This window comes from Anoplopoma fimbria, chromosome 2, assembly GCF_027596085.1.
Source record: "Anoplopoma fimbria isolate UVic2021 breed Golden Eagle Sablefish chromosome 2, Afim_UVic_2022, whole genome shotgun sequence".
NCBI classification, from domain to species: Eukaryota; Metazoa; Chordata; class Actinopteri; order Perciformes; family Anoplopomatidae; genus Anoplopoma; species Anoplopoma fimbria.
This window is the reverse complement of record NC_072450.1, coordinates 23,888,340-23,913,284: the sequence shown is the minus strand read 5'-3', so window position 1 is coordinate 23,913,284 and position 24,945 is coordinate 23,888,340. Positions and strand designations below refer to the sequence as shown.

Below are 24,945 nucleotides of genomic sequence, written 5' to 3'. Positions count from 1 at the left end.
AAATGGTAGGACCCAGTGTTTTTGGGGCTGAATACACCTCAGGACTGTCTGTCAGGATGTCTCAGCCTCTGCTGCTTTTAATTTTTCTGAATCGCAACTTAGACTCTATGAGCCCAACCCAGCTTTATGAAAGTGCAACCCTCTATTGCTGTTGCAATCCCACATTGTAAAAATACTCTATTTTAAGAGAAAATCCTGCATTAATAAATAGCACTTGAGTAAAAACATGTACAGTGAGTATTATGGGTGTACAGGTGGACTGTTTAAGTACTCAATTCAGAAACATTGACCCCTGTGACTGTCATACTAATATATACAGTATCATTTTACTGTTTTTTAATGTGCAAGTATAATTTTACTATTTTACGAGGCGGAGCTAATTGTTATATTTCATATACTGTTGAATAAGTAATATATTGCAATGTGCCTTATTAGTCCTGCATTCAGAATTTTACTTCAGTAAAAGTACAATAGTATTATCATCAGAATACACTTAAAGAACTAATAGTACAAGTACAACCATTTATGAAAGATGGCCCATTTCAGAATAAAGTCTATATTGGATTATAATTGATGAAGCATTACTTAGTTTATTACTTCACTGATGCAGCTGGTAAAGGTTTACTGCTATTCTTATATCCATCAATCCATCTATTTTTATACATGTAGTTTATAGATGATTGCAGGCCTTTCTTTCAGTCTAAATGAAGTTGTGTGGATCTGTCTCGGTGGAAACAGTCACCAAACAGCAGCAGGAATGCGGCTTCCAGCCCGGAGAGCAGCAGCTGCTCCTCCGTCAGACGTGACGTCGCTGGTCCCCCGCTGAAAAACTTCACTCCGCACAAAGTTTTCTGAGGGAAAAAACCCAGCGAGCACCCAAAAATACTCTCTCTCTGACCAGGAGCCTCGGAATGTGCGGACGCTTGGACTTCAGCACTGCATCCCGCCGTCGAAATGTTAACACAGTTGTTTCGTTTCATCGACTCCGTGGCGGTCGTGGCGACTGTTTGTGCGGCAGTGTTGCTGGCGAAAAGCTGCGTGTGTGTCAGCGACGAGGACGATGAGGTCCTGGAGAAAAAACAGCTCATGGACTTCTACAGTAAGTGGAGTCATCTGGCTGCAGCAGCTGCTCTATTGTTTTTACATGTCTTCCTGCAACAAAAAAAAATCATCATCTTGTCTTGTGCATTTATTGTGTTAGATAATTATATAACTATAGCCTAGTTCCCGTCCCGTCCCCCCCCAGTTGGCCTCTGAACCAGAGTTTGAGCCCCACTGCTGCAGCTTGGCTCACATTACAACAGTGATTTTAAGTATATGTAAAAAAAAAAAAGAGAGAAAAGAAAAGAGAAACATGTGCTTTCCATGTTTTTTTTGTTTTGTTTTGTCCCAAAGATGAATTCATTTGAACACTATTAAACCTCCAAAAGTCAGATCTCAAAAAGGAAACATGCAGCTGGTTAACATGTTAACATTTTTTTTGCAATAGGGTTTGTTGAATTGGTTTGTTGAATTGATAATCAGTGACAACTTAAAAAAAAAAATCTATGAATGAATATTATCAAACATGCACTGATTCAAGCTTCTCATAATTCAGGATATGCAAATTGTCTATGTTTTACGTCATTGCACGTTAAATAAGAGTCAAGGCAACTGATCAATAGATCAATGGATAAACAATACTAATCTGCAACACCGTTACAGTTGTTCGGTAAATAAAAACCTTCAATTGAATACCTTTCGACTGTTGGATGCACATAACATGCAATTTGAATGTCACCTTTTTTTTTTACTACATTGATTAATCAAATTATTTGATTGATTATTTGTTGCAATTCTGGTTCTCAAATTGTATTTTACCAATAACATGATACTTGTTTTGTCCAGATCAGTTTGTTATTGTGTGTTTTTTAATAGTATAATGGTATAGTCTATTCTTGTATAAACACAGAGGACAGATATCCGGACTCTGAAAATACACCCAAACATACACTCTTGTTTTTCTTCTCCAGTCTGCAATAGTGCATGAGAGGAGAGATCATTCCTCCAGCTACTTCCATCACTACCATGTGTATATATTCAGTATACATTCTCTTGTTTTGTTAGAGTATCTAGTTACACAGGCTCCTTTAGTCATTTTGGAAGATCAAAGGTTCCCTCAGGCCTTCATTTAGCTTGAATATTGCTCTATTTTGGTGGAGAAATATCTGAAAAAAGTTAAATATCAAAGCTGTAAGTTTACTTTGCCCTCCGAACGGACTTTAGATCTTTTTGCATACTACTCTGTAGTTATGCCATCATACAGAATACTTTTTTAAAATCAATTTTTTTCCCTCTCACTAAATCCATCCTCCTCTCCCTTGTGGTACACATTCACATCAATTCCTCACTTCCTCCCCCATGTCTTTCACCCCTCTCCTCTTCACACCTCCCCCTCCTCCCCTCTCCTGTCCTCCTTGTCTTTCATCCACCTCTCTTCAGAAAAGGGTCTGTTTATCCTGGAGAGCGAGCCGCTGAAGCGCTGCATCACGGTGGACCGCTCAAACCTGGTGCTGGAGGACTGCGAGCGGCCCACGCGCCGCATGCTGTGGAAGTGGGTCTCCCGACATCGCCTCTTCAACTTTGGCACCAGCACGTGCCTGGGACTCAACATCTCTGACACGACTCAGCCCCTCGGCACGTTCGAGTGCGACCTGGCCCTCCCTGTGCTGTGGTGGCGCTGCAGTGGAAACGTACTGTACGGGGCGGGACAGTGGAAGGTGGCTGTGGCCGGACGTTTGGTGGTGGTGAAGAAAAACTCTTATCATGAGTGGAAAAGGTACAACACACCCAGAGAGGGGCCGTGCTCTTATCCGTATGAAGGTAAACGCCAGAAATATCCTGCATGTCTTCTGACTTCTGATCTAACATTTGACACACAGGACGTCTAAGTGGCTCTCTCACTTGTCTGCATAGGATATCTGTCATGTAAAATCATACTAGGATTGTTTTATTTGCAGATATACACACTTTGTTGGGAAATGCACATGGCATGCCCTGCGCTTTGCCCTTTAAATACAACAACAAATGGTTCTCTGAGTGCACGACTGAGGGGCGCGAGGACCACCTTCAGTGGTGTGCTACCACCACTCGCTACGATGAGGCCGAGAGATGGGGCTTCTGTCCGGTGCCAGGTAAAGAAATGTGAAACAGAGTAAGAAATAAACTTGAGTAGATGCACTACATGGTCGGAAGTATGTGGACACCTCTTGTTTCAACAATGTAATGCACAAAGTGAGGCCCACAAGGAAATGGTTTTCTGAGTTTGTTTTGTCAGGGCCTGACTGATCTGCACAGAGCCCTGAACTCAACCCGATCCAACACCTTTAGAATGAATGGGAACGCTAGACATTATCGCCCAACTCCAGAGTGGAGACTCTTATAGCAACATGTTAATGGTTTTGAAGGAAAATGTTCAAGGATCGCATAAAGGCGTTATGGTTGGGTCTCCACTTACTTTTTGCCAAACAGTGAATAAATAAAAAATACATTTGTGTCATTGAAATTTGTTGAATTCAAACTCATAGTAAAACATACTTTTAATATGTACAGTGATCACAGGATCACAGAATAAAAACATATCTACTCATTAGGGTCTATTTTAGCGAAATTCTAACCAGACAATAATGAATATAGTTATAATTTTAAAAAAAAAACCAAACCCAAATAATAAGTCAGTGACATTTTGTTGCCTCCTCAATTTTATTATTGGCAGGCCATATTTGCTCTTTGCTCACATTACCTCATGATCTCTAAACTCATACCTTGTTCTGGGAACTATTTGCACACTGACTAATTTGGCTTTATTCGTAGATTCCAGTTGTGACCGTTTCTGGGAGTCGAACCAGGAGCTACGTGCGTGTTACCAGTTCAACCTGTACACCATCCTGACCTGGAGTCAGGCGCTGGCAACCTGCCAGGCTCAGGGGGGAAATCTGCTCAGTGTCACCAGCCTGGCAGAGCACAGGTATATCAGAGGTAGGCATCTGGAAGAAAACCCATGCAGGGAGCAGAAAGCTGTCTAATGAAACATCCACCAAGTACGCTATTACATCCACAGATGCTACACTAGAACTACAGGACATACAGATTCTTCCATCACGCTGTATTTATCTCTGTCTGCTGTCCTGATTACTTCTAAATCCCACAGACAGGCCGATAGTTAACCAGTGATATATTTGTACGGAAATCAGATACCATTTGTTGACGATTCGTACAAAATCACCTTGTGGTAGATCGACTTGCAAGTGTTGGAGCGATGGTGTGGATCGGGCTGAACCACCTGAAGGATGGACGGGGGTGGCAGTGGTCTGATGGAGCACCTCTATCTCTGGTCAATTTCACCACAGGTACTGATTATTTGTTACTCTGTGAGAGGACAGTCTCTGTTTCATGGGATTATCTTGACTTGAATAGTTAACTGAGTGCGTAATACTTAACATTATTTTTTTTCAAGATACAATCATGTAGAGCTCATGCAATTTTGTGCACTCCAGAGTGCCCATACAAGGTTGAATGAAGAGTGTGGAAACAGATTGTAAAATGTGTGCATGACATAAATAAATGTATGAGCCAGAGAAACTACATCAACTGCTTCTCTGCCGCGTGGCGTTGGAGAACGTAAACTGTTGATTGACAGAAACCCGAGCAACTGATTAACCATTAACGCAGTCCATAAAAACTGCTCCTTGATGAGTGTGCTTAAGAGTAGCTTTTTATTAGCAGTTGGTCATACATAGCACTATGATTGCCCATGCAGTACAATGCTTTGTGCTCAGCTGGCACTTCAGCACACCTTATGTTACGTATTAAGAAATAAATCTCAATCACCTCAATATACTATTTATTCAATGTACTGTATGTACTCACATTTGTTTTTGTGAAGCAAACAATGTTGTCTGTTGTAGTTTTAAAATTGAAAAGAGGTTTGTACAGAATTGACAAAGGTTTCTTTTTAAATTAAAATTTAGGTACAAAAGATAAAAGTATCAAATTTAGGCCTAACGGAAAATACAACGACATCTTAAACCTGCATTAATTGACCAAAATATACAAAAAACAAAAATATATATATATATATTTGATGTAATAACAATGCCTTATAGTAATTTCTGTATTATGGGAAGGGTTAGCACTTCAATACTTTTCTACATTCTGCATCCGGGTTAAATATCATGAATGAAAATGAGGAAGTAAAGAAAGTTAAGATGAAACTCCCATCACTGTGTTCCCATCAGCTCTGCCTGCCAGCCCGCTGAAGGAAGACAGTCAGTGTGGAGTGTACAACTCAGCCTATGAGGGTCACTGGCAGAGTCTGTCCTGTGAGTCAGCTCTGCCTTACATCTGTAAGAAGACGCCTAATGACACCCGGAGAGCAGAGCCACTAGGTGAGAGCACATGCTAACACATCACATTAATACCTGACATGCAGACTGCTTCCCTGTATCTTCAAAGGTGTCCTGCCTAAAGCAGCGATGACTTATGAGACAAAGTGCAAAATGTACAAGAGGCTTTGTTAGCTCTTGTAGCTTTTGGCCTCAACATCTGCTCTGCACCTGGGGAGTTAACTTCTGACCTTTCTCTCCATTGCGCTGTTGGTGGCTAGACCAAAACAATGTCTGCTGTGAATATGTGTTATTATTTTGGCCTGTCCTGTTGAGATTTTTTCCTCCTCTCCTCTCTAAATCATTCTCCCTCTTCCAGAGAACTGGCAGTATATCCACACAGAGTGTGCTGAAGGCTGGTGGCCTCATAATGGTGTCTGCTATCGGCTGCTGCCAGAGACAGAGGCAGGAAGCTGGGAGGAGTCTTCCCAGGCCTGTGGCTCTCAGGGGGCAAACCTCACCAGCCTCCACTCCCTGTCTGAGGTGGAGATGCTGCTCAAGCTCCTGACTAACTGTAAGAAACGTCATGCAATACAGATATATGAAGTTCTGTTTGATAGAGACATTGTGGGGATACGACAAGAGGATGCTAAATACTATTTTGTGTGTGTGCGGCCTCATATATCTTAGTGTCTGGGGAGGGTATGGAGGTTTGGATCGGGCTCCGGAAACAGGCATCATCACCGACCGTAGAGTGGTCTGATGGCTCACCAGTAACTCTCACTTTCTGGCACCAGTATCACCCTCCCCACAACCTATCGGATGCAACACTCTGTGTCAAAGCTGACAAGAAGGTGGGAGGTGATTTTTTCATGTAAAAATTTTTTTTTTGTGCAACCAAAAGATATTCAGTTCACTATAATGATAAGCAAAAGCACAGTATCTCTTACTTGACTTTGATCAAATGACTGTTAATCAATGATCAAAATAGTTGCAGATTATTTAATTAATCCTCTAATCGTGTCAGCTCTAATCCCTTTTGAATGTTTTTCATACATTTGTTGGTTACTTTCTTGGGAGGGTTAAAGTGTTGACATCTTTCACAGGAAGGTAACTGGCTTTTAGCGTCATGTGATGAGAGACTGCCTGCTGTGTGTAGAAGAGAAAGTCAGAAACCCGCTCATCAGCCTGGAGCCTGGGATGAAGATTGTCCTGAGGTAAGAACATGAACGCACACACACTCATACATCCAGGTCAGCGTGTACTCAACAGCTAGTGCACAACAAAGAAACCCTGTTGTAGCTCAACTATTACCCTAACCACGCAGTACAAGGGGATCAATAACAACACATTTCATGATTAGGTACCACGTAAACTTCTTAATTTACTTCTTATAATAATTAACCCATTATGTTTTCAGGTTGTTCCAGTAATTGCATTTGTTTACGCTGATGTCAGTCTTAAAAAGCATAAAGCACTACCTAAGTCAAGTGAGAAATGGATCTCACATAAGAAAATCTGATTTGTTGACTTGGTACAAATCGCCTGCAGCTGCATTCTGCTGGACAACAATGATAGTTGTGTATTTTTGAATGAAACTAAAGTTACTTATTTGTTATAATTTGTCAGGCAGATTATATGCTGCCCAGAGTTACAATAGCCCCACACAGATCAGGACGTGCACCAGGCGGGGCTACACGCCCGCTGCAGTTAAACTTCTGAGCAAGCTGCCCCTTCACAAGCACAATGATCTGATTCACTCCACTGCTGACGTATTGTCTGGCATTCATGTTGCTCCTTGACTCTGTTTACAAGAATATCAGACTCCTGAGTCATCGGGCTACTTCATGCCCTGGAACATGAGGCCAAAAATAGTCCCCGGGGCAAATAGTAGTGGACATGCTCAAGCAGTCTCTGATGATTTTGGGCTTTAGCAACAAAACCAAATATTCCACTTAAGTCTCTTTATTGTCTGTCTTGTAAATATTTCCTGTTGTGTCATTTCATTGATAAAACTGTTTCCAGACACTTTGGTTTAAAAAAAAGCTTTGAGTTTTGTCTTCATCTAAATGTTTGTGTAGGCCTCTAGACCCCAAGTATAGGGAGGATGGGGGGTAGATGGGATATAGAGGTGAAGGGGGGGGCAAATTGACACCACTTGTCAAAACACCTCCACCACACAACTAACACAAAGACGAGTATACACACACAGACGTGTATTTGATTGAACACATATACGCTGACACATAGACTAACCTTCACTCCAGATTAGGAATGGGCAGCTTTGAAAGATTTCAGTAGAAGTGCCAATAACAATACCTGAGTTTTGGTAGTGATGCCAAAAGGAAACTTTTAAGACCTTGAGATATATTCAAATCACGCTATGTTACTTTAAGCATGTTAGCATGGTCATGTTAGGTTTTTGCTCAAAGTACCGCTGTACCTAACTGCAGCCTCACAGAGCTGCTAGTGTGGCTGTATTAGTCTTGTTACTAAAAAACCTGCTTTTGATTTAACTGAAAAAAGTTATCCAGTATTAAATGTAAGCAGCCATACAAGAATTTGCCGTATTTATTTTGTTATTCAACAGTCTCAGATAAAAAAGGTCGTAAATCTGACTAAACTAATTGTAAAGTACTTGACGATTTTAGGTACCGGGTGTTCGGGAAATGTGTTCCGGACACATTTTGATCAGGACCAAAAAAGTGTTAAAAAGTTGTTATTTTCCCTTTTTATTCTCAACTCTCACAAACACAGTCCAGTTTTTTGTTTTTCGTCATATGTGTGTTTTGATTACATTTCAGCTCCTCAGAAAAATCACTGTATTTGATGATGTTGTTTTTTGTGCGATATAAAAAAAGCTGCAGCTTGAAATAAAACATGATTACATGGTGTGTGATAAGTTTATTTTGTTCCTTGATGTTTCAGGGCTGGAAGCGACACGGCCACTCCTGCTACACCATAACTAGCCATGAACAGAGCTATGAAGATGCACAGATGGGATACTACTGCACTGCTCCTCTCCTTACGGTTGAAAACAGGTGCTTTATTCAGCAAATGGTCGGCTGTGTTTGATTTGTGGCAACACTGGACCTCTCTCCTCATCCTCTCTTCTTCCTCATGCTGGCAGGTTTGAGCAGGCGTTCGTCAACAGTTTGCTGAGTGAGAGAGGGACCAACAGCAGCAGCTATTACTGGATCGGCCTCATGGACCTGGAGAAGAGAGGAGAGTACAGCTGGCTTCTTCACAATAGCTCCTCGCTGCCTCTTACCTTCACAAACTGGAACAAACACCAGCCAGGTGAATTGCAAAATGATTATTTTCTGATTTATAAATTAGTATACTCTGTTTTGGTTTAATGTCAATCTCCCTCCTCGTTTTCAACGTCTTCATCCCTTCGTTTCTTCAGTCAGTTCTGGTGGCTGTGTTGCCATGTCAGGCGGCCCTGCGTTGGGTCACTGGGAAGTGAAAGACTGCAAGTCCCACAAGGCCTTGTCAGTGTGCAAGCAGAGCATCAGCAGCTACCACGATGTCCAGCCGCCAGAGCACCACGTTGATGCGTCCGCCCCCTGTCCTCCAGGGTGGGAATCACACTCTGGGATGCTCTACTGTTTTAAGGTGGGGACGTGCTCCTCCCTCTTCTCTGTGCTGACTCATGTTTCTGATTCATCTTCTCTCCTTGCGTCTGCTGTTTTTGTACAACCAAAAGATATCCAATTTACTACCATTCAAGGCTAAAAAGAAAATGTTTACATTAAAGAAGTTTGCTTTTTAGGCCATTTTTAAAATCAATAATTAATCTGTTATCCAAAATGTTGCTGATTTATTCTGTTGATCGGCCACCCAGTAAATCAATTTGTTTTTTCAGCTGTATAGACAGGGCTCAAGGCGGGTTGGTGAGGTGACGGTACTCATTAACAAATACATTACTCAAAATAATCTTTTGAATTGAGAAAAGATTTTAAAGGAATTGAAAATTATGAGGTTCAACTAAAATGCATTTAGTGCAGAATAATCATTTTGCTGTTCCTTGTCTGTCCCATGTATACATAATGATTTATATAAAATTTGTAATTTTGACGTATTATTATCATTCCTGGCAGAGACATTTTGTAATTATTGGGAAAAAACAGAATATACTTGAATAGAAACTAAAAAACTAAAACTAACTAAGTGTTGCCCTTCTAGGTGTTCCACAATGAGAAAGTCCTGATGAAGCGTTCCTGGGTGGAAGCAGACTTCTTCTGCCAGGCCCTCGGGGCCCAGCTGGCCAGTTTCCACCACTATGAGGAGCAGGTGTTTGTTAAGCAGCTCCTCAGTACCATGTTTGAAGGGTTGGTACAGCCCTCTGGGCCTCGTCAGTGCAGGAATGTTATGGGAACTGATAATGTTTCAGGTTTATTTCATGTGCATAGAACAGTGGGTAGAGGATTTATTGAAAGGCTTTTCTAGAAGAAATGTGGTTTGGGATTCATTTATAATCTGTCTACAGATGAAGACATGTACCCAAGTAAAGAATTTTAGAATATCAATATGCTGCAATAGATGGATCATTTTGGAGAATCAAAAAAGTAAGTTAGGTTTGGGCTGTATGATGAGAAATACTGTAAAATGATAAATTTGTCAACCGTCAGAGATTAGTTATTTAAGTAAACCTTGCGTAGCAGTGTTCAGTGCTGTTTAACGACAATATTGGAATTACAGGATATTTTATAATAATAATGGTATTAAAGTGTATGTGTGTAGGACTTTTCAAAACCAATGTTAAAAGGTGCTTTACACACAACAATAAAACCAAGGATTTAAAATCAACAAGGCAGAAACCAGTGACCCAGATAAAAATCTAAAATGTGCAGTGAACAAAACATAATGACATTTCAACCAGAAAATTACATTTAAGATGTGATTGAAAAGAAAATAATGACAGCATTTCAAATATCTTGAATATATATTTCCGACGATAAACACTGAACAATATTTTCATATTATATAAATAAAACATCTTAATTGTTGTTGTTAGGAAATGACACCAACATATGGCATGATTTGTGCATCCAGATTTTCTGGTTTACAGAATTTAATGAAAGAAAATTGATGGAAATCTTATCTTTCTCATCTGCCGGACTAGCTTACAAGAAAAATAAGAAGTCCTAAGGTCCTAGAAGTGCACCCGTGCGCATTCCACGTGTTTTCGATTAAATTAGACAACACACTTTGATTTTTTGGGGTATTTAATTTCCTGTTTTAGACAAAAAGTGATTTTCTTAATACATTTTTCCCAGAACATTATTTTGCTTAAAACAAACAATCCCACATCAATGACCTTTTTTTGTGTTCTAAGACTAAAACTAAATAAAAGGATTGAAGATGTTTTAAACAATTTATTTACTCCCATACAACGGGAAAGATGTGCTGGTGAAGTACATTTGTGACCATTGTCTAAGCTCCAATTGTAAAAAGTGAAAACTCAGATGGACTTATGTTGCATTGTGTTGTTTATTCTGCTGCTCTTTTTTAGAACAGAGGCCCGCTGGTTCTGGGTGGGTTTAAATAAGAGAGACCCTGAACACCTCGGATCCTGGGAATGGTCTGATGGTTCTCCTGTAAGTACATACAGAGAGGTTCACAAAGGCCTTGTTGTAACACAGAGAAATATCAAGCAGGTGAATCCATTATGCTTTTGTCTCGTTTGTTGGTGCAGGTGGTGACATCCTTCATAGAGGATAAGAACGAGGAGGATGACAGGAGGGACTGTGCTGTGTACAGCGACCTGACCAACGCTCTCATGCCGCAGCCCTGTGACACCCAACACGAGTGGATCTGCAAGCTGTCCAAAGGTGATCGCCCTCACACCACCACTCTCAACATAGACATACTGCTCATACACACATCAGTACTGCAATACTTACCAGACTCTGATTTATGTTGCAGGTGATCAACTGAAAAAACCCTACTGGTACACAGAGCGTAAGTAGTATTTTCCATTACTTCATTGCTTCTGGGAAATACAAGCTTTATTGACATTGATAGACATGATTAATGTCTCTCCGTCTAAATCATGCAAAGCAAGAAAAAAAACATATCTATGTAATGTGTAGGGTATTATAATTGTCTGCCTGTCTCCTCCACAGAGAGCGAGCCCTGGGTTTTTTACCGCGGAGCTGAGTACCTGCTGGCGAAGCAGCCCTTTGACTGGGACGCCGTCTCTCTGGCCTGTCAGATGATGGGAGCCTACCTGCTGTCCATTCACTCCAGAGAGGAGCTGCACTTTGTCAAGGAGCGCTTGCAGCGGGTTCGTGCTCATAAACCTTGATTCACAGAATGTCAATTTCGCCGGAAAGACATATATTTGTATGATGGTATCTACTTTATAATCCAGTGGTATAATACAGCACTACCGTAACGATATTCGTTTTTTTTGTCCGCTTTTAAATCCAAACATGAGAGCTTATTCAAAAGGAAATGTAACATTTTAGCTCATTTTAAAATAGAGAAAATAACTACAGAATTACGAAAACAAATATCTGCAACCAGTTTGCTCCTTTTAACAGTAATATATGTGTGCAGGTACATCATTTTATTTGTGATTATATCCTTTCCACCTCTTCCCCTATCACTCCAACATTTACTTTTTCCCTTTGCAAATTCTTCCGCCATCTAATTGCAAAGAGATGCCAGGGGCGATGGGACAAAACCCTTTTTTTCTTGGTTTTCAGTGAAGAGGAAGCACAATGTCCCACACAGTGGTACACAGCCAAAGCAATGTACTTAATCACAGAGGCTCTTCTCCATTGAATGTCCCAATAGGCCTCTCTCCTAACAGTTCACACACACAAAGTGAAAAACCAACACGTGCTTGAACAAGTGCGAACACCATTGACACACTCATACAAACTCAAGTGTTTACAGACACACAGTGCCAAGTTAAAACGTACCTCATATGCGGACGCTTTCATGCTGGAGTGCCCCCACACACAGGGAGTAAGAAAAAGGCTTTTTTTTTAGACAGCCGCCTTTTGGACCGCACCATAGAAGTCTCTTGTGGTGTTGAGGCTTGTGAGGGGATAAAAGGAACAAAACAAGGCCATGAATGGACGCTGATGTCAGAGAGGGGCTGAAAGAATCGATGTTCTGGCCCAGTGAGGACTGGATTGCAAAGGAGGAGGGTTAAAGTGAAGTAAGCTCTTTTTCATCTTTGTCCCTTTCACTGTGTCTCCTCAGCGCTCCCTGGGCCCGACAGACTGGTGGATTGGCCTTTCCCTTGGGCAGCCTGGAGAGGAGGCCAGGTGTGTGTGTTTTGGAGTTTGTTAAACATTTCCTGTTGCTGCCACTGATTCTATTAGAGGAGTCTACACTTTGTTCAACAGTTCGAGTAAAGAAATTTTGATGTAGTTACAACCCAGGAGCCCAAATCACAAAAGCAATTTATCAACATCACTGCTTGCGGATTTATTGCAGGTATTGTTTTGATCAGTGAAACATGTCAAAATGGGCAAGTAGCTTGCATGTGGCAAATGGGTGAACGGTCCTGAGGGAAACATGACATTAAGCAAACTGAAGTGCAAATCAGTTAAACAAACTTAATATGAATACATATAATATGAAAAATATATAGTATACCAAAACAGGACTCCTAGCTCAAGATATTTTGAAAACTTAACAAAACCTGATAAAGCCTCAGCTGAGTTTCTAGCCAAACAAAGCTCAATAGAGGCTAGTGTCGCAGGTTCATTAAAACCAAGACATCAGTAAGGACCGTTTATTAAATGTATTTGTGTGTTTGTTTTGCAGGTGGAGCGACAGGACGGAGGTAGAATTTCAGAACTGGGCAGAGAGGACTGCCAGTGGTGGCCCAAGGACAAACGGCTTGTGTGTCACCATGTCCTCTTCTTCAGGTAAACACATGCACGTTCAGAAACAGTCACTGATGCACGTCTACCCGTACCGTACTAGAATGTGCGGACCTTTGTAAGATTTCGTTTGTATGTTGCAGGGAAGTGGTCGGCAAGGAAGTGCAGCGATCTCCACAGCTACGTGTGCAAGAGAAAGACTGTGTCTGTTGTGGAGACTCCCAGGGAGCCGCACTACATTGGAGGATGTCCGGAGAAATGGCTGTACTTTGGACACAAGGTTCAGACACACACTTGGACACACACACACAAACACACACACACACACACACACACACACACACACACAAATTCAAGCAGAAGGGGGTCGAGCAGCGACAACTATCATAGATGTGTGTAAATAAAAGTCAGTTGAAGCAAAGGCCCCTGAAAAAATACTACCTTACCCTCTTTTAGAACCTTAAATCAATGCATATTTGTCACATGTCAGTAAAAGTTGTAAAATGAGACCTTAATATCTAGTCAAAAAAATGAAATAACTTCAGTACATAACGCTTTCCTTTAACCCCCTTCTTGGGCAGTATATCAACATTTAATAAATGGTAAATAATTCATTGTAATGTAGTTTTAAGGAGATATAAGCATTTGTTAGTGTATTGGGAACAAGTATCATAAGTGGAGGCTGTGACAATATAGCAAAACACAGTAATATTAAAAATATATTCATAGAAGAAGATATAATTTTTGATATATACTGTTGACAGCCACATGGTAGTGTTCTAGAAACCCTTTATCTGATAGTATTTAGTGTGAATAAATGCTTTATATGGGGGGGTTATAGTGTAGTAGTTTTAAGTGTTACCATTTTAAATGATTATCCGATGTATTGTTGTTATGTGCAAACTACAAAAAAACAGTGTCTCATTACATCCTGTTCTCTTCCACAAATCAGTTCACTTCTCTAAATTCCCAGCTGCCTCTGGGGTAGAAGCAGGATGTTTGTGTTTAGGTTCACTGTTCCTAGAGTGGGTTATATTGACAACTTCAGAATAACCCCCTGCTGGTGATGGTCAGGCTGGGTCAACCTCCATATAGAGCAAAACCTGCTGATCTTCTATGAAATCATCTTGAATAGTATTAGATCTCAAAATGCAGTTTTCTTTCTACAAAAGTGGATGATAAAAGAAACATTTTGAAAAAAAACATTCCCTTGGGGTCATGTGAAATCTTTTCAACGTCAGAACACGTTTTCCACCCCAAAATATTCTGAGAAAAATTGTTGATAAACATCATAAGATCATAAGATCATAACCAGAAATGAATTACTGTTTGGTACCAGATGAGACCCAGTGACCTGGAATAGATGCAGTTATTCTGCATATTAAACAGAATGGAAAGCCTCGTAGCAATGTCTCTCCTTTCTCTCCTTGATCACATAATTTGAGTGATGACAGGAAAGAATAAAAAATATAAACATACATGGCCATACACACTCAAACTGTGGACTATGTTGTTCATGGTTGACGCCTTAAAGGTGTTGTGTGTAGGATTTGGGGCCGTCCAGCGTGAACCGTGTGCCAAGCATGTTCTGGTCTAACTTGTTTTAGATATACCTGCGCACACATGCCTTTTTGAGGTTAACTTTATTTGATTTAAACAGTGAAGAAGTAAATGCTTTGAGTATTGTTACATACTTTCCCTCAAATTAAAAGTAAGAAACAGAGCTCTTGCCGATGCAAAAAGTTGCCAAACATGAAATCACATCTCTATCTGTCTTTGAAAGAAGACTACATGCTTGGATTTATTTAATTTTTTTACTTTGACTTCTGACTTCTCCAAACAAGCGTCCTGTTGGTGATTGGGGAATTATGATTTGCATTTCACAATGTGATATTCATATTTTTTGTGGGATGTGTGTGTGTGTGTGTTTTGTTTGCAGTGTCTCCTGCTTCACCTCCCTGACAGCCCAAAGGAGGGAAAGAGTTGGAAAGATGCCCAGTCCATCTGCTCCTCCTTCGCTGGCTCCCTGGTTGCCGTTGAGGACGAGATTGAACAAGGTAGAGGCAAAGTCCAACAAATGGTTAATTACATATACAAACACCATCAGACAAGGTAGTCATGTCAGAAAGGCCACACAATGTGCTATATATATATATACATACATACATACATACATACATACATACATACATACATACATACATACATACATACATACATACATACATACATACATACATAAAAAGTAATTCATTCATTATTATTTATATATTTTTCTTAATTTTCTCATTCTCCATCATTCCCGCAGCCTACATCACAATGTTGCTCCAGGGCAGCTCAGTAGGTGTGTGGATTGGTCTGCGGGATGAGGACACCATGAGATGGACCAATGGGAAATCAGTCAGCTACACCAACTGGTCTCCAATTGGACCAAAGAGCTATCTCACTGTAAGCTCCTGTGGAGACTTTAGGTTGACCTATACTGCTAAAATATGTTGCCACCAAGTATTGGTTGAAGCTTCTGAAGATGAAATGGCACTTTTGTAAATGTGCTTTTGTGATTGGGTTTGTGTGTATTGATATGTGCTTTATGAATCCCAGGAGGATGAGTGGCTCAGTGGATTTGCTGATGAGCCGTTGTGTACGGTTCTGTCCAACAACCACAACTTCCACCTGACAGGAAAGTGGTACGATGAGAAGTGCAGCGAGAGTGGGTATGGCTTTGTTTGTCAAAAACCCCAAGGTAAGATTCCCTCACTTTCTTTATCTTTGATTTAATTCTGTCACTGCCTGTCTTTCATTGCACATCTGTCTTTGTCTTCTGCTGTCAGATCAACGTTTCCACTTCACTCATAACCTATTCTCTCTGAAAGTCAAAGAAACCGTCACCTTCCATTCTGACAAGCTTTTTCTTTCCTGACAGCCACATACTGTTTTACTGGCCCATTAATATCAGAACGATTAACAAAACTGAAAATACTGTGCTACAGTCATATGATTAACACATTACCAAAGTAGAAAACACAATGACTGATTATATTGCATCCTGGTGTGTTTCCCAGGTGGCCTTGTGATTCAATTGTATGGACATTGATCCCTATGAAGTTAACTATATTGGCTATCCCAGATGGCTGCATTGCTTTCAGTCAGACTCGTGTTTGGAATGATTCTCGTAAATATCATGTTTATTTGGCAGGAGACTTGTGCAACTTGCCCTGGTATCCTTGTTTTCCCGTATCCCGTAAGCTAGCATGACCCATAGAGTCATAATGACCACATTTATGGGAAATATGCCAGATTGCAATGTATTTAACTTTAATGAAACTCTAAACACGTAATGACACCAGTGATGGTGGCAAGTCACATTTTAATGGGCACACCAGGCCCCTCCCTTCATGTAACCTTACACTGTTTTTGATAATTGATGGCTTTGATTGTTAACCTTAAATGAATAGTTTGACATTTTCGGAAATGCACTGCAAAAAGTGAAATAAGAAGATTGATACCACTCTCATATCTGTCAGTAACAATTAGGCTAGAGCCAGGAAATGGGGCGTTAGCATATAGACTGGAAACAGTTAGACAGAACCTCTAAAAAAAACATTGTATCTCCCACTTTATTCTGTACTGAAACCAGTATAAAAGTATAAAATGAAAAGTTACGTGGAGGGATTATTTATTAGTAGTCTTGGAGTCTCCTCCTGTTGCTTGGCAACCTCACGATAATGACGGGACTTCAGGAAGTCACTACGCAGATATGAAAACGATACCAATTTTCTCTGCAAGAAAGCAAATGAGCCCAAATTGTCAAACTACTCCTTCAGTTGATGATTGAGTGACAGCTAATCAGTCGTCCGTTGATTGCGTGCGTACCAAACATTAACACCTTGAAGTAATCATGCTGCCCTTCCTTACACACTCCTCTACTTTGTCCTTTTTTTTCTTGTTACAGATATATCCAAACCCCCCACCCACTCCTATCACCACCCTCTCCCTGACAATATAGAGTACAGGAGCCATAGCTACAAGGTTGTGTCTGGCAACATGAGCTGGTACGGCGCGATGCATATGTGCATAGAGAATGATTCTGACCTAGTGAGCATTACCGATGCATACCACCAGGCTTTCCTTACTGTCCTTGTTAATAGATTGGCAGTCCCCCACTGGATTGGACTGTATAGTCAAGACGTATGTATCCTCTTATATAATATGTACTGTATACCTCTGCACTGTAAATGTCTACTGTATTTGTGTCGGAGAGATGGTAGTGTGTGTGTTTGTCTGCCTTTCAACACTTTGCCATTTTGGGAAATACACTTAGTCAGTTTTTTAACTGTAATTAAATAAGAAGATTGATGGTATGGCATCCTCATGTCTGTACAGTAAATATGAGGCTATTAACAGCTTTTATTAATTTATTATTATTATTATTATTATTATTTAATTAACATTAATTTTTATCCTAACAAAAACAAAAATGTAAAAAAAACAAATTGTAGTTTACAGAGTTGTTTATTGGACTTTTACTTTGATTGGAGCAGTAGCTTTCTAGATAAGTCACACGGTCATGGTGATGACAAGACTCCTGTTTTCTAGCTAGCTGATTCCTGCTGACAGTCTTTATGTTAAGATAAACTAGCCATCTACTGGCTGTAGTTTCATATTTAACGGACATACATGAGAGATAGAGCGCTGCAAGAAAGAGTCATAAAAACCCTAAAATGATTTAGCATTTTTGCACTTCCGGTTCCCTCGTCAAAAGTCAATGTTTTAACATTTTATGATGTTGTAACATCATAAAATGCATCAGTAAATATTCTTGGGAAATTCTACAGAAAAATATGCTTTTTCATCTCTCAAAAAAGGCGGTTGCTAACAAGTGTTTAAATGTGACTACATAACGTCATCACACTGACTTGTCTGCCTTCACAGCCTCACTGTGGTGCAGTTCGTTTATAGCCCAAACACAAGTTCTTTGTTACCTCTTGTGAATGTATTCATGCTTAAAAAAATCATAAAAGTGGTGTTAATTTCACATGTAAATATCTTAAACTTGTATTTGCCACAGAGTTTATTTTCTGGAATAATCCCATGGAAAAATCCCCTTGGCTTTTTTTTCGAGGGAACCAGTGTGATGCTATCTTCCGGGTTTCCTAACTTCCCAACAGCACTTTATTCTCATTTAACAAACTTAGCAGGAAAGCAACTAAGAGTATTTCCCAACATTATTCCTTTTGATATTGCTTAATAAGCATGAATTACAAAGAAACACATCTGCATGCATACAATTAATTTTAGAAATACTTTAATATGCATTTTTCTTTTCTTTACCAAAAGTATAGTTTGTGCATGTCAATGTGTCATCCTAAAACTGGCAGTCAGTTTCCTATCCCACACCTTCATGTAGATAGTTTAACACTCAAATAATCCTGTTATATCACAATAACTTGGGCAAGTTTTTGACCTACGTCAATGATGCACCACCTGACCAGACTTTATTGCCTTCCCTAAAATTGAAAAATCTTACGCTTCGTCATTGTTTTTTTAGTAATAGATACACACAAGAAGCTTCTAGTAAAAATAGCTTGGAAGAAAATCTTAATATTGTAAAATATGTTGCCCCCAGTTGTGAAAGGAAAAGGTCTTAAAATATTTTTTAAATGATTGTGTTTAGCAGAGAGGTCCGCTGATGGCTAGTTACAGTTACTCACATGCCTCTAGGTTTTTTCCCCTGACCTTATTGCCCACATAGAGGTGGTTCATCCACCGGCATGTGTTTCCCCTCAGACAGTCAGAGCCTTAACATTTGGATTCAAGTATCACCGAGCCCCCGTAGAATGTCTTAGTCATGGAGAGAAATGAACACAGGAAGTGAAGAGGTGTTTCTCTTTCTACCTCTGTTTTATTCATTTTTTCTTGCCTGATCTTGTTACTGTTTCTGATTATTTCTGTCTCATGAAACAATCATTTTGTTCTTTTCACTTTTATTGCACTCATTATTATAGTAGCCATCCCCGTCCAATACTAACAAATAACTAGCTTTTAGTCATGTTTGATAACTATTATGAATGCTGCGAATCATCGTTAGTCTTTCAGGTAATTTCAATTTGAGTTTTTTTCAATTTTGAGTTGTGATGCTTCTCTATTAAAAGAACGAACCCAGGATACAGTATTTCAGTAAGCACAGTCATGAACTGAAACTTGCAATTATACAAGTAAAAAACAAAAACTAATCTTAGCATAAGTGAAAAAAATATGTAATGCAAAAAAGGAACAACACAGTCAGAGGGCCGTGTCAATTAAGTGTTGAGTGTTCCTGGCAGAGCGCTACCACAAGTGTGAATCGCTCACTGACACTCTGGTAACTTCCTTACAGAGTGGAATCAATTATCAGTGGTCAGATGGCAGTGACACGGTGTACACACACTGGGATGCGGCCGATGACGACTTTGTGACGGGAGAGTGTGTGTACATGGATGTGAGCGGAGGCTGGCGGAGAGCCGACTGTGAAACTCTGCTACCAGGAGCCCTGTGTCATGTCCCCCCACCAAGTCAGTGCTTCTTCACTGAAAACCGGAGCGCTCACTCGACATTGCATCTCTTCAGCTGCTGAGTTTCTGTTATTCATAATGTGTCAAGCTTCCCATGCCTTTTCCCTGCTATCTCTCTCTAACAGGCAACAAACCATTCATCTCATATGAGGTTGCGTGTCCCTCCACATGGGTGAAATTCAGGCATGGCTGTTACGACTTTCAGCCTGTGGTGCAGAAACTTACGTTCAAAGAGGCAAGAGAACACTGCAGACAGAAAGGTAGGGATTCATGAGATGCGATTTTGGCTTTTCTTACTCGGTAATTTATGCATTGTTTTTGAAATTTGAAATAAGTTAAGTCACTGTAATCTGCAGGATGGCATACATACTCCCCCTATAGGTCAAATAGAGGAGCTGCTCTGAAAAGCCCTAGCTATTTAGAAAATTGTGGTTCAGTTCTTAATTAGAAATGCCACTTAGAGGAAATAGATATAAACAGTAAAATTCTGCTTAAGGCTACATACTTTATTCCATTGGTGCTTTCAATTTCAAGTGTGTTTTAATACTTGATACTTGCCCACTATGATTGTTTTTAAAGGAATAGTTGGACATGTATTTGTTGTCTTGCAGAGTTTACTAAAATGGCAAATTACTGCTTTTGAATTGGACAGTAGTTGTGAGTTTGTTGTGCTGCTTTCACTTCCTAGTCAACACCTCAGATGTCCTGACCATTGAGAATGAGATAGAGAATCGTTTTATTCTGGAGCAGCTGTGGTCGTCGGGGTTCCTTCACCACGCTGTGTGGTTGGGGATGTACTTCAACACTGACAGTAAGAATCATTCTCTGGTACCCATCAGACGATCACGATGCCCTGCGATCCCATTTCATTAACTTTTGGCCTTTGCTTTTAGCTGATTCTATAGCCTGGGTGGATGGTTCAGCCATGGACTACACCAACTGGGCCAACAGAGCCCCGGACTCCAATCTCCTGACTGCAGATGCCTGTGTTACTACCAGGGTGATCGACGGTGTGTGGCACCTGTCACAGTGCACAGAGCGGCTCGGCTTTGTCTGCAAAACCACCTCAGGTAAGTTTAAATGGGGGCCTTCTGAGTGAATATTGGGTCCCCTGTATTGAACTCATTCAACGTATAGGAATATTTGTTGCTGTAGGTCCCCAAAATGATATGTTGATACAACATTATCCTGGTAAAACACAATTACGACAGTCAATCCTTCTCCAAAACAGGCGTGGGAGATACTTCAACAATGCCTCTACGTTTTGCTTTTCATCTACAAAGTTCATTACCGTTATGAGACTTGAGGTTTGAGACTATGCTTTCAGAGTTCCACACAGATACAAGGTGGACAAAAAAGCTGGAAACCCTAATTAACATAATGTGCAAAGAATAAGGTTTTCATACAGATGGTGGATGCAATATTTTTTAACAACTTCCTCATAGCAAAGAGCTACGAACATTAGTATCTATGTCGCTTTTTTTTTGTCTTTGCTCACACCACATGGTCTAAATCCCCAAGATGATACATGATAAGTTATATTGAACTTCACTGTATGTGTTCTTTTGCAGATGCAATTACTGAGGTGGAGGTGCAACCTCTTAATGGTAAGTTCCCTTTCATCTGAATGATTTATACTTTGGATGGTTGCCATAAGCATGAGCATTTTGATACAATGTGATGCACGTTAACAATATACAGTGGTGGAATGTAACTATTCGCTGAACTAAAATATAAATGCAACACTTTTGTTTTTGCTCCCATTTTTCATGAGTTGAAATATAACACCTAAGAGTTTTTCTATGCATTCAAAATTCTTATTTCTCTCTTGTGCACAAATTTATTGAAAACTGTGTTAGTGAGAACTTTTCCTTTGCCTATAAAATCCATCCACCTGACAGGTGGTGATCATTACACAGCTGTGTCTTGGGCTATTCTCAATAAAAGGCCGCTCTAAAATGTGCAGTTTTATCTTGAAAAAAATTAATTTGTTAGGCACTCTAGTCTGGACTATGGATTTCGCAGTAATCGTGCTACAGATTTTTTGGTCGCACAGGATTCACCTGTGAAGAGAACCCCCTCCCTCAAAACCTGCAACATCTGTGGCATTGTGTTGGTTGTAAAACGGCACATTTTAGACCGGCCTTTCATTGTGACCAGCCAAAGTCACACCTGTTTAACAATCATGCTGTCTTATCATCATTTTGATAAGCATTTTGTCAGTTGGCTGGGTTATCTTGGAGATAAGATCAGTAAAAGCACTGTTTAAAAATGAAACTTAATAAATCCATGTTATGCAACTCTGTATTTTATACAACTACAACTATTCTTACTCTAATAAAATGTTTTTTTACTCCACTACATTTGAACTTGAACACTGGACGTTTGTTTGTAGTCGTGTGTTTTCAAAGTGAGGTATTACTACTTTCACTTAGGTAAAGGATCTTAATAGGCCTGTCTCTTAAACCAATGCAAATATATCCGTATTAATGTTTGTATACAGGTAATTCAAAGTGACCACACATTAAAACAAAAATATGGCCACATAAAGCTGTCATGTTGTGCATTTCAGGTCTACATCATGGTGTCATCCCGGCCGCGGTGCTGGTGGCTGTGCTGATCTTTGCCCTGCTGGCTGGAGCGATGTGGTTCGTGTACAAGAGGAATGCTTCACGTTTTCGCGGGCTTCATACGCTCGGCAGCGCTTATTACAGACAAACCAGCTCACAGGCTACAGAGTCGGATGGAAATGTGCTGATCACAGACCTGGAGGCTCACTCGGGAGAATAGCACTAAAGGACTCGTCTTAAGGTCTCCGTTGCTCTCCCGTTATCTGCCTTCCTCTTGCCATTTCACCATCAGGTATAAACGCCACATGACACTGTAAAGCTGTGACTCCTCAGGACAGTGGTGAGATGATGACGGCAAAAATGTTCCCTTTGTAAGTTTGAGAATGTGCTTGAAGGATCCCAGTTGCTCTCAACAGTTTTCATACATTTAAAACATCTAAATGAGACAAATGGTTGTGAAGATGTTTGTTGTGTCAACACTGAAGAGCCCACATTTGAATTTTCTAGACTAACAAAGTTCACATAAGAGATTGTTGAAGAAGGGATGATACAGATTTTTTAAACGTGTTAAAAGAGGTACTAAACACTTGATGCTTGTTGTTATAGCGCAGTGTGAGTATTTAATCAGTTACAGTTGGTAAACGGTATTAAGGAACATTATTTGGATAATAAAGAAAGATTTTATCCAACTAGATTCAAAAAGGTGAAAGAAAGTCTTGGTCAAAAGTAACTTTCATTGTCATAAAATAGAGTCCTATTGATGGCAAAATTGAAATAACAGTAATATTTGTGATGTTTTGTACATTTTATTCCGAATTTCAGGAGCTGTTGGAGCTGCACACGTTGGGAAGCAATGTTATCAGTATTACTTTTGTATTTTTGTTTTTTATTTTTAAGTTCACATGCTGTATATTTACAAAAGAGTTGTTTGTTCAAAACTAACAGAAATGTGATGGTTGGATTTATTCCCTTGTTCACTTTTGTCTGCTGATGCAAAGCAAATTTTCAGATGTATTTTTGCACAATTTTTCTTTGTGTTTTAATAAATTGCGATTAGGCCTTACAGTTCCAGCTTCATCACTGAGTCTTGCTGCGTGAATAACCGATAAAGAAAAAGGAAATCCTCTGAACGTTTCCCCTTTTCAGATTGTTAATTACTTCTCTTTTTTTAGTCTAATGGGACAGCCGGGTGTCTCCATAACATGGCCTAGAAGTGATATTTCCTCCTAGAACAAGATCAAATAATTCATACAGTTAAAATATTTCACCATGCATTATCTATATCCACATAAGCTTTGTAGCGTTGGTTTGCAGTTTCATTCCCTTGTTAACAATTTAGTCCACTCCTTTTTGATACATGTGTTGTGTATTTAATGGAGAGGGATGGTAAAATACTACAAGCTGGCTTCTAGTGTTTCACCATCACTACAGATTGGCATATCAAAGGTTAGACAATGATTTACTTTATTTATACAAAAGCCCCAATAAAAAAATATTACTGTGAACAAGAACAACCAGATTGACTGGAACCAAGACTGCTCTTTAGTTTTTTATGTTCAGTTTTTAAAGGCTACATTTAAAAAAGGAGGCTAGGAGGTAGTGCATGTGAGTTCGAGGGCAGATAGTACTGATGAAAGGATTCTGCAAAGAAGTTAAGGATTTAAAATAAGATCATTTATCTTTGCACCTTGAATATTGTCCTTGGTCTTTTCACATTGAATAAATCTCTGTGGAAAAACTGTACATCACAGATCCGTCCACAAACATTACTGAGTTTGTCGGCCTTTTTATTAAAATATAATAATTACCTAATGTGTAATTGAGCTTATTAAAACTGACTCCAATCAGTCTATTAGATATCTAAATAAAGGTGTCAGAGTTTAGCAGCACCTATCAGTGGAGAAAGTGAGACAGCAAAGTGCAGCTATTAGCTCTCTCTGGTAGTATCTGACATCAGAGTGATTAATAATTCATACCAGCTGCTACGTTTACAAATACAAACATTAAGTGCTACTGTACACATTAGATACATCATTAATGCTCTGCTGCACGTCCTCTGCAGTCGGTGGATGAAACACAAAGTGTTGACGGAAACAACCGAGTGGGCGTGAAGGCGGCAGTAGCAGTCTGTACTGTGAAGGGAGGGCTCAAACCAAAAGAGCAACGACGGAAGACGACACATGTCGCCTTCAGAATCAAAGCCTTGTTTAGACCCTTAACTTTCAAACATTTAAGTGAGTCAACATTATGAGAAAGCCTTATTAAAAATGGTCATGTGCAAAGTCAAAGTTATGCGATATTCAGTCAAAATGAGCCAGTCAAACTTCATCTCATTAGTGATTTGACTTAGTAAATTTTGATTTAGGCTCGTTAATATCTCAGAGGCTATTTTCAAAAAAATATGAGATACTCTCTGTTTTTGTCTGCTTGATCTAGAATCTAATAAATGTATGTATACACATATGTATATATTTATATGTTTATATACTTACAAAAATAGAGAGGATCTCATAATTTTGATTTGCTAATTCAGACATATATAATAAATATTATTTATATACACATACATATATATGTATGTGTATATATGTATGTGTATATATATATATAT

The 24,945-nt window shown here is 39.7% G+C and overlaps 1 protein-coding gene across 1 annotated transcript; it reads left to right on the top strand.

Annotated features, from left to right (window-relative positions):
* The first annotated feature begins 954 nt into the window (after positions 1-954).
* pla2r1 (phospholipase A2 receptor 1) lies at positions 955-23,388 on the top strand. The gene is made up of 30 exons (XM_054607494.1): positions 955-1,099; positions 2,482-2,862; positions 3,000-3,173; positions 3,853-4,017; positions 4,275-4,388; positions 5,277-5,426; positions 5,743-5,937; positions 6,054-6,217; positions 6,470-6,580; positions 8,292-8,404; positions 8,494-8,663; positions 8,773-8,981; positions 9,552-9,697; positions 10,882-10,966; positions 11,065-11,200; positions 11,295-11,330; positions 11,495-11,655; positions 12,585-12,649; positions 13,155-13,258; positions 13,357-13,493; positions 15,153-15,270; positions 15,522-15,661; positions 15,815-15,956; positions 17,166-17,401; positions 19,590-19,764; positions 19,890-20,024; positions 20,453-20,575; positions 20,658-20,834; positions 21,336-21,371; positions 22,337-23,388. The coding sequence occupies exons 1-30, from the start codon at positions 955-957 to the stop codon at positions 22,552-22,554; spliced, it is 4,461 nt and encodes a 1,486-aa protein (XP_054463469.1). The 3' UTR covers positions 22,555-23,388.
* Positions 23,389-24,945: the final 1,557 nt, after the last annotated feature.

What these genes read in the sequence shown, in the direction of transcription:
- pla2r1 (XM_054607494.1), top strand. Translation starts at nt 955, where the DNA reads ATGTTAACACAGTTGTTTCGTTTCATCGACTCCGTGGCGGTCGTGGCG. An exon ending in AATGGTCTGATGGTTCTCCT is followed by an intron (nt 10,967 to 11,064) that starts GTAAGTACATAC and finishes TTGTTGGTGCAG; the next exon opens with GTGGTGACATCCTTCATAGA. An exon ending in TGTTTGTCAAAAACCCCAAG is followed by an intron (nt 15,957 to 17,165) that starts GTAAGATTCCCT and finishes TTCTTGTTACAG; the next exon opens with ATATATCCAAACCCCCCACC.